The 14,430-nt window shown below is 38.6% G+C and overlaps 1 protein-coding gene and 1 non-coding gene across 3 annotated transcripts in view; one reads left to right on the top strand and one right to left on the bottom strand.

Moving 5' to 3' along the window:
- Positions 1-4,659: 4,659 nt before the first annotated feature.
- The window catches only part of CCNJ (cyclin J), a 30,035-nt gene continuing 20,264 nt past the window's right edge, over positions 4,660-14,430 (top strand). Inside the window, exons 1-2 of one of the 2 annotated variants that reach the window (XM_090277921.1) lie at positions 4,660-4,842; positions 5,484-5,592. In XM_090277921.1, coding sequence (XP_090134047.1) covers positions 5,524-5,592 — 69 coding nt within the window. In that variant the 5' untranslated portion in view covers positions 4,660-4,842; positions 5,484-5,523. Of the gene's footprint in view, positions 4,944-5,483; positions 5,593-14,430 lie in introns of both variants that reach the window. The other variant, XM_090277922.1, reaches the window with a different exon arrangement.
- LOC150009931 (U6 spliceosomal RNA) lies at positions 11,311-11,416 on the bottom strand. The gene has a single exon (XR_016511457.1). It is a non-coding gene; the product is annotated as a U6 spliceosomal RNA (small nuclear RNA).

Below are 14,430 nucleotides of genomic sequence, written 5' to 3'. Positions count from 1 at the left end.
TAGAAGCCCCTCAAGAAAGATTGGACAGAGATCTAAGTAGGGAGCATTGTTCCTTCTTGTAGTTTTTTATTGTTCTAAGAAAATATTTATAGTTTACTTAAATGTTATATACCAATTTATTTGTTTTTAAAAAAATCAAAGGATACAGATTTCCAAAGTTTGATGAGAGTAGTTTTATATGAGGTAAGGGGTAAAAGAAAGAAGATTCACCTCATGCATTGCAGGAGCACTGGGGCTTCTTAGGCCACTCCCACAGAGAGCAGGGGCTGCAGAGAACTGGGGCTGGATATTCAACCTCAGGGACCCTCACTCTGTATCCTCCCCACAATACACCTGCATAGGCTGGTGCCAGAGAAGACCTTATTTATTTGTAATGATGCTAGTCTTAGACCAAACTTGTGATTACTAGAAAAGTAAAAAAAAAAAAGAAAAAATAGGGACGTACGTGAAGGAATGTTTTTTTTTCTTCAGTGTTAAAACCTAATAGTGCATAAGAAAACTGATCAGAATTTTTGTTTTTATTTGAATGCTTGTGTTTAAATTATATAGGAAGTTTTGTTATTAACAAGTCTCTCACATTGGGGTAGCGTGAACTGATGTCTATGGGAAGATGAGGTTGCCAAAGAAATGCTGCATTCATGCAGTTCATTTCCATGGCACTTAGTATGCTTACATAGCTATTATGTTGGTGGTTTATGGTTTTAGAATTGATAGGTTACTTAAGAGTAAGGTAGAAAGTGTTCGTAGAAAAGCACAGAAGACTTTTCTATGTTAAATGCATTTCTTTACCTGTGTACTGTATTTGTCAAATAAAATTTTTTTCCTGAAAATTGTGTAATTGTTTACAATAAATAATTTTTCCCTTGACTGTTTTAAAAATACATTATTTTAAGGGTAACATATAATTTTAAAGTTCTTTAAATCATTCCACAATTACAGAGCATTCTATAAGTACCAGACACTTCAGAATGTACTGGAGTATAGCAGCGAAAAGCCAAAGGTCCTACCCTTGTGAAGCTTATATGCTTACATTGGAAACAGAACATAAACAAATAATAAATGAGATAATTTCAGGATGTGATGAGTACTGTTGGAAACAAATAGGATGGGATGTGCAAAAGGACTTTGGTGGGAATAGAGAGTATAAGCAGGGAAGTCAGGAAAGACCTTTCTAAAGAGAAAAAGTTTGAGCTGAGATTTAAGAGATGTCTTATCACCCTGACCAATGTGATTCAGTTGTTTGGGTGTTGTTCAACAAAGCTAGAAGGTCACCGGTTTGCTTCCTGGTCAGGGCACATGCCTGGGTTGGGGATTCTGTCCAAGTCAGGGCTCATAGGAGAGGCAACAGATCAATGTTACTCTCACGCATCTATGTTTCTCTCCCTCTTTTTCTCCCTCCCTTCCCCTCTCTCTAAAAATAAATAAATAAAATCTTTTTTTTTAAAGATGATTTATTACTTAGAATCGCATTCAGCTGCATGTAACAGAAACCTCACCACAACAGCTTAACCAAATAGGGAGTGCTTTTTTACATAACAATGAAAACAACTGAAAATAGACGTAACCAAAAATGTGTTTAAATTATATATTAGGGAGATGAAGGAAGAAGGAAATGTGTGTGTCAAAGGTAAGTAAAGCATCTAAATCTTCAGTTTTCAGGACACGATGTAAATATATCTAAAAATAAATCAAAATCATAATATAAAGATGTTATTTTAAAAGATGATACCAAATACTGTGAGAAATAACTAAAGGAGTCCAAAGTGGTTACCTATTTGGAATGGGACTTGGAAGTGGGGAGGGAATGGAACAAGGAACTGGTGCTTTTCATTATATGCCTTTTAGAAATACTTGGCTTCTTAATGGGTGTACATGAATTACCCTGATGCACTTAAATGGGAAACCTTTAAAACTGGATAATAATCAGAGCTTTATGGGGAGCGTTGGGCCTCTTTCCCTACAGAAGACTTTGCGACACACGTGTAGCAAAAGCAAAGAACCTAAAATGTTCAAATCAGGAGGAATCTCAGTCATCACCCAGTTCACTTTATAGATAATGAACCAAAGTCTCAGAGGAGGGAAATGACCTTCTAAGGCCACTCCACTAGGAAACAGCAAAACAAGAACCAAAAATCAGAGCCTAAGCCTTCTGGTTTATAGTCCTTTGCTTCCACTATAGCCATTGAAAGGAATCCTGAATGTTCTGTTATAGAATATTCACCAGAATATACAGTATGACAAAAGCTAGGTGCATGACAGAGTGTAAAGTGCTACCATTTGTGCGCAAACTGGGGCAAGAGCATTATCTACATGCATGGTGGTAAATACCCAGATATCCCTGGAAGAGTACAAAACAAAATAGTAATAATATTTCTTCTGGGAAGAACCAGATCAGAGGAGGGAAGAGGGTTCACTAGTCACTGTGTACAGTCTTTCATTATTTGAATGTTTTACCTTTTGCATGCATGTTTAAAAACAAAACAAAACAAACAAACAACAAAAAAAAATAGTTTAAAATGAGTGGCTTTTCACTCCCTACAGTGAAGGGAGTTAGAAAAGCTCTCCAGAGAATACGGTCCCACCCTCATCTCTTGCCAAACTTGTCTCCTGCCTTATGCTGCTGGCACACTGCGCTCTTTGCAGTTTCCCTACTCTGCTTATTATGTAGTTCTGCCTTTTTAATTTCCATCCTTTTGCCCCTTTTCCGATAACTGCTTCTGAGACTTGGAATGTCTTTCCTGTCTCCTCTTCACTCCAGGCATACACTGGCCTCCAGACTCATTCCCAACATGCCTGCTCTTTAGGGCCTTTACATTTGCTATTCCCTCTTCCTGGACACTCAGCCATCAGAAAACTGCCTGCTCCCTCACCTCCCACAGATCTTTGCCCACTTCACCTTATAAAACAATGTCCACTCAGTTTCACTTTCTATTCTGTTTTTCTGCTTATTTTTTTCATACTACTTGTCACCACGTGACTTTGTTGTTGTTCCTTTACTGTATTTCTCTCTCCCCATTAGAGTATAACTTTATGAGAGCAGACTTTATTTAGGAATTAAGTAAATACCTAATTGTGTCTACCTTGCCCTAAAGGAATTAATGAAGAAATCATAATAAACCTAAATTTTGCATTTTGGAGACTTACAATCTAAGACATACCAGACAAATTATACACACACACCTATTAATCTATCAAATTAATGAACATTAAAGTCCTTTCATCATATGAGGCAGATAAAAAAAAGTCTCTGAACAAATATCTCCCAGTGAATAACATCTTAAAAGTAGAAACCATGAGAAACAACCTATTTACTACACTGATGATTATAGTCTGTGACCTATTTTCCTGAAAGGATTCTTAAATAAACCCTGAACATTTAAATTATTGGGAAGCCAAATTATTGCCATAAAGTTGCTTAGTGAACATGAATTGGGACCTGAAGGTAGGTACTATTTAAGTGCCTTTATAAATGGCATGGGGCTTTTATCCTGTGTCCATCTCCTCTCTAGGGAACTCCTGCAACTGAGGCCAGGGCAGCCTCTCCCTGGATTATGCTGGGCTGGACTGGGCTCTGCCAATTTCTGCTTCTGAGTTTCCCTTGTCTTGCCATTGGTTCCTGCAGCCCTGCTCTCCTGTGCACAAGGATTGTCTCACATATGGATCTGCAGCTATTCTTCAGGTGTATGAAGATGTCATTGTCAGATTCATGTAGCATACATTCATCACTTTATAGCAGCTCTTTATCTTGAGACTTTTGGGACAAAGGATTCTAACTAAATGGGGTAGTGTTCTATGGTCTATTACATTCTTAGAAAAATGAGGATCACTGTCCTGGGCTGACTATCCACTTCTGTTGTGATATTCCACCAAACGGGATAACATACAGTTGATTAGGTGTCTGCTCATTACATTTAAGGTCCCGCATTACCTTAATTGATGTTGGAGTGTTTCCACACTTTTGTTGTTTCCTGATTTAAGACCTCAGATGGTTAATTACATCCACTATGGAACTGACAACTAGGTGACCATAGGTAATCTTAACTCCTTTCAAAATTTTTAGGAACCTCTAAAACAAAGAAAATAAGGAAGGGAAATGGTTACTTAAAGTTCTAGAAAATGGAGTAGGTTTTAAGATGGAATTTAAAAGACAGAATTTCACAAGAGAAAGCGCTTCAGTGGCTGCTGAAATGGCCAAAGCCCATATGGAGGAACTGATAATCCCACTAAGCAGCCCATAAAATGTAAGGAACTGTTGTAATGTGAGACGAGGCATTCTGAATCCAAGCTGTTAAGGGTTTTAAACGCCAAGTTGCGGCATGGGACCTTAACTCCGCGGGCACCGGGGGGCCATCAAAGGTTCTCAGCAGGTGAGTGGCATGACCGGACAGGCCACCGGAATAATGATCGTTATAATTTTTTCCGGTGCTGTCTTCCGACCTCTGCCCACCCTTCAGGCAGGCTTCGCGGTGGGCGTCGTTAGGGCTCGGACTACGCGAACCGCGGGGTCATGCCGGGCGAGCGGGGGATGCTCCCCGGGCCCGACGTGGGCAGGCAAGCCATCGCCCGGCGTTGCACCTGGGCCCGGCCCGGCCGCCGATTGGACGCCTGGGGTGACCCCGCTATATCGCGAGACGAGATTGGCAGCGGCGGGTTCGCATGTGCCCCCGCGCTGGCTTTGTATGCGGAGCTGCCTGCCGGTCCTTTTAACAATGGGCGGCGCGAGCGCCCCGGCGCTGGGCCCGAGCTGAGGCCGGTGCTACGCGGCCGACTGTCTGCAGCATGAGCGGGGCTGGCATACCCCGCAAGCTAGCGGGGCTGGGACTGTGAGGGCCGCGGTTCCGGGTAAGAGAGGCCGCCGTGGGACCTGCAGGCCTGGGCTGGGCGCCGGACACCAGACCCGCCTGGCCCGGCCTTTTGTTCGCCTTTTGGTGCCGCGCGACACAGTGCGCTCCTCAGGATGAGGGGGCGGCCTGGTGCGGGCCGGGCCGCGGGGTGGCTCCTGGAGGAAAGCGAGCGCCCGACCGTCTGCTGCGGTGACTCGGCGCCTGGCGGGCATTAGTCTCGGGGTTTCTCTGCGGGAGGTTTTCTCCTCAGGGGGGCTGTGACTGGTGTCAGATCTCTCCGCTCCCCAGGGCGGGCGGGAGAATTCGAACCCTGGGCGCGGGGAGCCCTAAGCTAGTCCCCTCTCCAGCCTTCCCGAGTACGCTCCCGGGTCCGCGCGGTGGGAACTCGGGCCCCAGTGCTTCCCCTGTTCCCCGGCACCCAGTCCGGCAGTTTTCAGAATAATCGGCCCCTCCTGGCTGGGTAGCTCGGGCCCTGCGGGCGGCGCCAGGGAATTGGTTTGGATCCTGCTGGTTTTAGGACGAGTCAGGTGAAGGTGAACAGCCACTGAGGGTGGCCTGAGGTCACACCCCTCAGGGAGGGGGCGCGGACGGTCGTCTGGAGGGAGCTGGCAGTGACCGCGTCTGGGGTGTGTCTTACAGACTGAAGTTGCCGCGTCTGGCCGGCGCGCCGCCGGGTCCCATGGAGCTGGAGCGGCAGTGGTGGCGGGGACAGCTGGCGGCCGATATCCATCAGGCCCTTCGGTACAAGGTAACCTTGATGCCCGGACCGTTGCGCTTGGTACTTGTGTCTTCAGCCACTAGTATGAATCTGCCCTCTGGAAAGTCAGGTTCTTGAACCACTGGTTTCCAGACCAGAAAAGGCGAGTTTGCTTATTTGCTCAAGGTTAATTACCTTCTTGGCTTATCCCTGGGGTGTTAGAAGAACCTGTCACTTAAATGAAGGGAGGTGGGGGGAGTTGGGCGTGGTAGTTGGGAGAGAGAAGGTGTGAAGAGACGTTCTGATGTGGTTTCCAGGTGGAGCAGGGATTTGATATTGTACTTAGAAAGCCGGTGGACATTTTACTGGGCAGAGCAGCCCTCCTTGTATGTATTTGCTGTTGCATACAGCTGTGTGTAATGTCGCGTTCGTATATAAATTCTCACTACTTGCTGTGAGACTTTGGACAAGTCACTTAATTTTGTTTCCCAATTTTATCATCTGTAAAATGAATAATAATAAGTGCCTATGGAGTGATTGTGAAGATTAAATGAGCTGATACTGTACATGTGCTTAGAACAGTGATCAACATAGACTGTAGTAGGCACTATAAAAGTAGTAACTTGTTACTCTCTACCCGTCAGAACCCAAGATTTGGGGATGTTCAAAAAGCTTGAAGGTAGAAGGAGTTAGCTGCTGCTTCCAGCTAATATCAAAGGCAGAAAATAGACCTGGTATACCTAATAGATATTGGGGGGAAAGAATACACCCTTCTGGCACACTTCAAAGTGTTTTGTTACAGTTTTACACTGTATGTCACATCTCAGCTTAGTGAGTCAGCTCTGCCTCTTTGATAACCAGACGAGAGACCAGATCCAAAATTATCTCTAATGACTCAGTTTCACCATGGATAGAGATAGCCATTTATTAGGTATAGAAAATTAGAAAGAAGCAAAACAGCTGACTCTTTAATAGAAAAGATGTTGACTGTTGGATTGAGAGATCCAGGGAGGATAGTGAGTTTATATCTTGATTTTTTAAAATCAGGTTGAGTAGAATTAGAAAACCTAATTTAGACTTAAACTGTTGCAATTGTACCCTTTTTAAGGTTTGAAATTTCCAAATGCTACTTTTTAATTATGACATTCATTCTCTTAGACACACTAAATACAACTCAGTCCCCTAAGAGGTCATTTGTACCACAGAAAAGTCTTAGCTATGAAATGATTCTCTGGAGTGTTAAGAGAGCTGCAGGTTTTTCACCACTTTGAAAATTGTCCAGATACTTTTTTTTTTTTTTTTTGCAGATATTGTCTTTCAGTTTTAAATGTTCTTCTTTTCTAAGTGTCAGCTCTTAATCTCTCTGGTATGTGGTGAAATTAATTACGTGTTTTTTAAACAACACCAAACTTAAAAGATTTTTGTTGATTTCTATGCCCCCCCCCATGGTTTTTGATTCTTATGTTTTATATGTCATGTTAATCCTGAGCAATTACCTGCATTAATTTTGTCAGTTGACATTGGAAGTGGATTTTTTTTTTTTTTCCTATAGATTTGTTGAATGCCTTTGTGTATTAAGCTCTGGGGAGGATCCAAGGAATAAGACACAACTCTGTTACTAAAATTACTTAGAACTATCAAAACACAAGATAAAACAGCATCTGAAGGCATGCCATTGAAAGTTACCTTGAGCCACTTGTGGCATGCCACCTTCCCTAGGTTGTCTTTATTTTTATCTTTCAGCCTTTTGTAAGCCACGTGTCATGATTTCACACAGTGGCCACCCTTTTATAAAGAATTATGTGAATCAGTAAAACTTGAACATGTGGAACTGAAGAGACCACTGTTTGTAATACACTGAAGACCAGAAAAGTTAAAATGAATTTTCTTATTAGAAAAATACATGTTAATTACAGACTGTTAATTAAGTGATTAGTTGAATAATCATATGCTTATTTATTTATCTACAATATTTGAGTGCCTGCAATATACAAGGTGCTATGCCAGGTGTTAGAGTGGTAACAGTGAATGAAACAGACATGATCCCTGCCTTCATGGAATCTCATATAATTCAGAGTATCTGAATTTAGGTCTTCCTTTGGGCAGTTGTCATTTGGACACTATGAAAGGTGTTCTGTGTTTACAACCAAGGTTTATGGAGGAATAATTGGTGTAACTAGCATTATGTCTACTGGGGAAGAGTGAAAATTACAACAAATAGAAATCTTCTTTAACCCCCATATGCCAAATATACTGTTTTTTTTGTAAAATATAATTACCTTCCCCCATAACACCGCCCCCTGCAAGAAAAGAAAAACAACAAAAACCCTACAAAGCAGTTGTCCTCTTATACTGTGTCATCTCTTCCGTCTCATTGTTTTGCTTTGTATACTAGTGTCTTAGGATGCTTGGGGGAGTATTTTATTCTTTATGGCAGATGGAGGCAATGCTAGGTTTGTAAGAAACATTAAGAAAATATCGAGTTGTACTTACATTTGTGAGTATTCCTTCTAGGTCTTTATTTCCATCCTGGCTGGATAGTTAACCCATTCTGGGAAGGGGGTGGTACTTGGGATGTTGAGCTGATGAGGACTGGAGACTGGAGGTGGAGATGACAGGTCTCTCTGTGTTATGGTCCTATGGGATCCTGAGAAGCAGATGGGAACAAGAGTGTTCAGTTCTAGGGGATCAGTAATAAACAGAAAAAACTTATAAGCCAAGAGAAGCTTAGGTCATTTTCTCATGCTTGTATAACTACAGAACCTAGAAAAAGAGAAGTAAATCTGACAGCCATCTGGTAAGCACCTGTTCTTTACCATTTAAAATCATAAAAAGATAATATATTGGGCACATTTTTAAAAATTTCTAATTGATGGCCCTTGGGGTTCTTGCCTTTGTTTTGTCTTCATTTAATAAAGTTAATATACTTAAAAATAAAGTCCCCCAGTGTTTTCCAGCTGTTTCCCAGTGAGTCTTAAAGACCTTGTTCAGGCCTCTTTTACATAAAGCCTACTCTGGCTTTGTTTTTTCCCAGCCCAACCCCTGAGATGTGTTAGGTTTCCCGGTTCAGTGTTCCTATAATACCTTGTGATTACTATATTATATTCTAATAATCTCTATATTTTCCTTTACCTGCTAGAGAGAGGCTTGAGATTGTTTTCCAGCTCTTATCCGTGAGGACAGCAAAGAAAGGTGACGTTTGAAATTGTAGCACATTTACACCATTGTAAAGATCTACAGAAATGGTAAAGGAGAAAAAAAATGCTAGGGGCTGCATAAGAAATTGGCATGTTCCCTTTATTTGGAGAAATTAATTCTTTTACCTTCAAAGAGCCAAGCCAGCCTAAGCCAATTCTTTTTCCTCACTAGCATTTGTTTTGCTCTTCTCACTTACACAAACATTTAAAACATAAAATACTATTAGTATTTTTTAAAAATTTTAATTGATACACATATGTGGTTAAAAATTTTTGGATAGTATAAAGAAGGATTAAAATGATTCCCTAAAGTTACCACCATTATTTTTTATTCCTGAAAAGATATTCAATAAATTAATATATCTACAAATTATTTTTGTTGCTGATACAAGAGGTCAAATACATATTCACTGTTCTGTACCTTCCTTTCACCCCAACCTCACTTACTTTATCAAATTTTTTCATATCAACACATACAAATCTACTGCTCTGTAGTTTAGTGTTTGCATTGACTCAGTGTCCCATGGTTTATTTAATGGATGTCAAGCTTTTTCCTAATTACACTTAAAAGATTTTTGTTTTTATTGATTGATTTTAGAGCGGGGTGGTTTTGGGGGGATGGAGAGAGCTATTTGTTGTTTTACTTTTGAGTATGCATTCTCTTGGTTGATTCTTGTTTGTGCCCTGATGGGACATCGAACCCACAACCTTGACCTATTAGGACAATGCTCTAACCAACTGAACTACCCAGCCAGGGCACACTTTATTATGGGATAATCGTAGCTTCACATGCAGTTGTAAGAAATAGTATAGAGATCCCTAAACCCTTTACCCAGTTCCTCCAGTGGTAACATATTGTAAAACTATAGTACAGTTATCACAACCAGGATATTGATATTTATATATTCAAGATACAAAATGTTTTCTATCACCATAATGATCTTTCTTGTGTTACTGTTTTATAGACACACTCTTTTTCCTGCTACCCTCATTCCCTCCTCCTGTTAATCCCTGGCAACCACTAATCTGTTCGTCATTTCTAAAATTTTGTCATGTCAAGAATGTTAGTTATATAAATGGAATTATACAGTATGTGTCCTTTTGGAATTGGCTCTTATTCACTCAGCATAATTCTCTGGACATCCATCCAGATTGTTGTACATAAAGCTTTTTATTCCACTATCATGCTGTTAAAAATAGTGCTGCATAGGACCTCCTTATATAGGGTAAATTCCTAAGCCCAGTGTTGCTAGGTTAAAGGGTATCTACAATCTGCATTTTAAAAAATTTATATTACCTGCTTGTCCTCCAAAAGGTTATATTGTCAGCCTGACCAATAATATCTTGGAATTCCTATTTCCACTCTTGACATCATAAACAAAAATTAATAAAATATAATGTGCTAAGTAAAAAACTGTGATTTTTTAATTTTGAATGAGGTATATTTTTTTATGTTGGCCCTATTTTATTTTTTCTATGAACTGTCTGTTCATATTTGTTGCTTTTTCTTACTGATTTATGAGCTCTCTAAATAGTAAAGAAATTAACTCTTATCCTGTGTGTCAGAAATATTTATTAAATTCATCTCTTCTTCCCTAATTTGAAATGTCATTGTTATCAAATAGGTTCTTCTATACAAGAAAGAGCAATGTCTTTCCATGTACACATGTCTTCCATACTCCTTCAGAATTTTAGTATTATGTTCATATAATGCTGTCAATATATAGGTTTATTTCTAGGTACTTTAATTTTTATAGTTACTGTATATGGAATATTCTATTTTATAACCAGCTTTTAGTATACAGAAAAGCTATTGATTTTTTAATATTAATTTTGTAAACAACCATCATACTGAAGTCTTACTATTCATATTTTTTTCTGTTGCTTTTTTTGTTTCTTTTTGAATATAAATTCTATAATCTGAAAATAATAACTTTGTTTCTGGGAGTGATGTTGATTCTTCCTTTCTAATAATTAAACATTTTCTCTTGGATTGGTTAGTATTCACAGAATAACATTAAATAATACTGCAGTAGTCAGTACTAGAATGCTAATCCTTTTGTTGTTTCACATCCAAGTGAGATACTGGCTTTTATATTTGAGATCTTTTTATCTTCCTTCCTTCATCAAACAAATGTGCATTTATTATTTTTCCCAGGGTCATTTTTGTCCAGATGTTCTTTTGGCATCTATCAAGGTGATTGTGCATGTTTATATGTGAATTATTATTGTGACATATTAATATATTTTCTAGGGAGGACAGGGCAGGGGAGAACAATGGGGGAAAAGCTGGGACAACTGTAATGAAAAACAATAAAAATATATGTATATTTTCTAATATCAAACCATCCTTGCATTCCTGGGATGTACTACAATTGATACAATCTTTGGATACACTACTAAATTACATTCGATATTTTTTTTATTTCCTGTTTTTTAAATTTATTGGGATGACATTTGTTAATAAGATTATATAGGTTTTAAGTGTATAGTTCTATGATACATCATCTTTATCTTGCATTGTGTACCCACTACCCTAAGTCAAATCTTCTTTCATAACCATATATTAGACAAAAATATGAAACACTTTACGAATTTGCATGTCATCCTTGTACAGGGGCCATGCTAATCTTCTCAGTATTGTTCCAATTTTAGTAAGCACACATTGGATAATATTTTATCTAAAAGTTTATATCTTAGTAAGTTAGATTGCTATGTAACTTAACCACTATCCATCTTCAGAACTTTTTCATCTTCCCAAACTGAAACCTCATACCCATTAAACAATAACTCCCTATTTTCCCTGCCCTGCAGTGCCTAGTAACCACAGTTCTGCTTTCTGCCTCCATGATCTTGACCATTCCAGGTACCACATACAAGTGGAATCATACTGTATTTGTCCTTCTGTGTCTGGCATATTTCACTTACTATAGTGTCTTATGGCTTATCTGTGCTATAGCATATATTAGAATTTCATTTCTTTTTAAAGCTAAATAATAATCCATTGTATGTATATATCACATTTTGTTCATTTGTTGATGGATACTTTGGTTGTTTGTTTCTACCTTTTGGCTATTGTGAATGATGCTGGTATGAATATGAATATACAGCTATCTGTTTGAGTCCCTACATTTAATTCTTTTGGATATATACCTAAAAATGGAATTGCTGGATCATATGGTAATTCTACATTTAATTTTTTGGGATAATTGTAATACCGTTATTCACAGTGGTGGCAGTTTTATATTCCACTAGTACACAAGGCTTCCAGTTTTTCCACACATTTGCCAATAATTATTTTCTGTTCACTTTTTTGTTTTGTTTTGATAGTAGCCATTCTAATGGGTGTGAAGTGGTATCTCATAATGGTTTTTATTTACAGTTTCCTAATGATTAGTGACAGCTTCTTTGTATGTGCCTGTTGGCCATTTGTAAATTTTCTTGGGAGAAATGTTTTAGTCCTTTGCATACCTTTTAAATGAATTGCTTGTTTTTTGTTGTTGAGTTGTATATATAAAAGTGTAATTTCTTCTTTTAATATTTTATTGTTTATGCTATTACAGTTGTCCTAGTTATTCCCTCTTTGCCACCCTCCATCCAGCCTGCCTCCTACTCTCAGTCAATCCCCACACCATTGTCCATGTCCATGGGTCATGCATAAATATTCTTTGACTAATCCCTTTACCTTCTTTCAACCAGTCCCCACCTCCCCCATACCCTCTTACAGCTGTCAGTCTATTCCATGTATCCATATCTCTGATTCTGTGCTTGCTCGTTAGTTTATTTTGTTCATTAGATTCCACTTTTAAGTGAGATCATATGGTATTTGTCTTTCACTGACTGGCTTATTTCACTTAGCATAAAAATTCCCAGTTCCATGTTGCAAAAGGTAGAAGTACCTTCTTTTTTACTACTGCATAGTACTCCATTATGTAAATGTACCACAGCTTTTTTATCCACTTATCTGCTGATGGGCACTTAGGCTGTTTCCAAATCTTGGCTATTGTAAATAGTGCTGCTATGAACATAGGAGTGCATATATTCTTTTGAATTGATGTTTTAAGATTCTTAGAATATATTCCCAGAAGTGGAATCACTGGGCCAAAAGACAGTCCCATTTTTAGTTTTTTGGGAAAACCTCATACTGTTTTCCACAGTGGCTGCACCAGTCTCCATTCCCACCAACATTGCACTAGGGTTTCCTTTTCTCTACATCCTAGCCAGCATTTGTTTGTTGATTTACTAATGAAAGCCATTTTCGCAGGTATGAGTTGATAATCATTGTGGTTTTCATTTGCATCTCTCCGATGGATAGTGAAGTTAAGCATTTTTTCGTATGTCTGTGGGCCATCTGTATGTCCTCCTTGGAGAAGTGTCTATTCAGGTCCTTTGTCCATTTTTTAACTGGGTTGTTTTTCTTCCCAGTGTGGAGTCATATAAGTTCTTTATGTATTTTGGAGATTAAACCCTTGTCCTATGTATCATTGACAAATATGTTCTCTGATACAGTGGGTACCCTTTCGTTTTGATTATGCTTTATTTAGCTGTACAGAAGCTTTTTAATTTTATGTAGTCCCATTTGTTTTATTTTTTTTCCTTTGTTTCCCTTGCCCTAGAAGATATATTGACAAATATATTGCTATGTGAAGATATCTCAAATTTTACTGCCTATGTTTTCCTCTAGAATTTTTATGGTATCATGACTTATATTTAAGTCTTTTATCCATTTTGAGTTTATACCATCTTGTATGGATGGTATAAGTTGGTGGTCTAGTTTCCTTCTTTCCTTCCTTCCTTCCTTCCTTCCTTCCTTCCTTCCTCCCTTCCTTCCTTCCTTCCTTCCTTCCTTCTTTCCCTCCCTCCTTCCCTCCCTCCCTCCCTCCCTTTTCTTTCGTATATACCAGTCCAGTTTTCCCAACACCATTTATTGAAGAGACTGTCTTTACTCCATTGTATGCTCTTGTCTCCTTTGTCAAATGTTAATTGACCATAAAGATGTAGGTTTATTTCTGAGCTATCTATTCTGTTTCATTGATCTCTGTTTCTGTTCTTATGATGCTGCCAGACTGTTTTGATTACAGTGGCCTTATGGTGTAATTTGATATCAGTATTGTGATTCCTCCAACTTTGTTTTTCTTTTTCAAGATTGCTGAGGCTATTTGAGGTCATTTTTGGTGCCCTATAAATTTTTGGAATATTTGTTCTAGATCTGTGAAATATGCCATTGGTATTTTAATAGGAATTGCATTGAATCTATAGATTACTTTGGGTAGATTGGGCATTTTAATAATGTTAGTTCTTCCAATCTATGAACACAGTATATGCTCCCACTTATTTGTATCTTCCTCAGTTTCTGTCTTGAGTTCCCTACAGTCTTTCGAGTATAGGTGTTTTACCTCCTTGGTTAAATTTATTCCTGGGTACCTTATTTTTGTTGTTGTTGTTGTATTAATAAATAGAATTGTTTTCTTAGTTTCTCTTTCTGATGGTTCATTATTGGTATATAAAAATGCCATCAATTTCTGAGTATTGATTTTGTATCCTGCTACTTTGCCGAATTCATATATTAGGCCTAGTAGTTTTTTGGTGAAGTTTACAGAGTTTTTTATGTACAATGTCATGTCTGCAAATAAGGGCAGTTTTATTTCCTCCTTTTGAATTTGGATGCCTTTTATTTTTTTTTCTTGTCTGA

The sequence above is a fragment of the Furipterus horrens genome, unplaced genomic scaffold, assembly GCF_987537825.1.
Source record: "Furipterus horrens unplaced genomic scaffold, mFurHor1.1.pri manual_scaffold_5, whole genome shotgun sequence".
Lineage (NCBI taxonomy): Eukaryota > Metazoa > Chordata > Mammalia > Chiroptera > Furipteridae > Furipterus > Furipterus horrens.
This window is presented reverse-complemented; position numbering and strand designations above follow the sequence as displayed.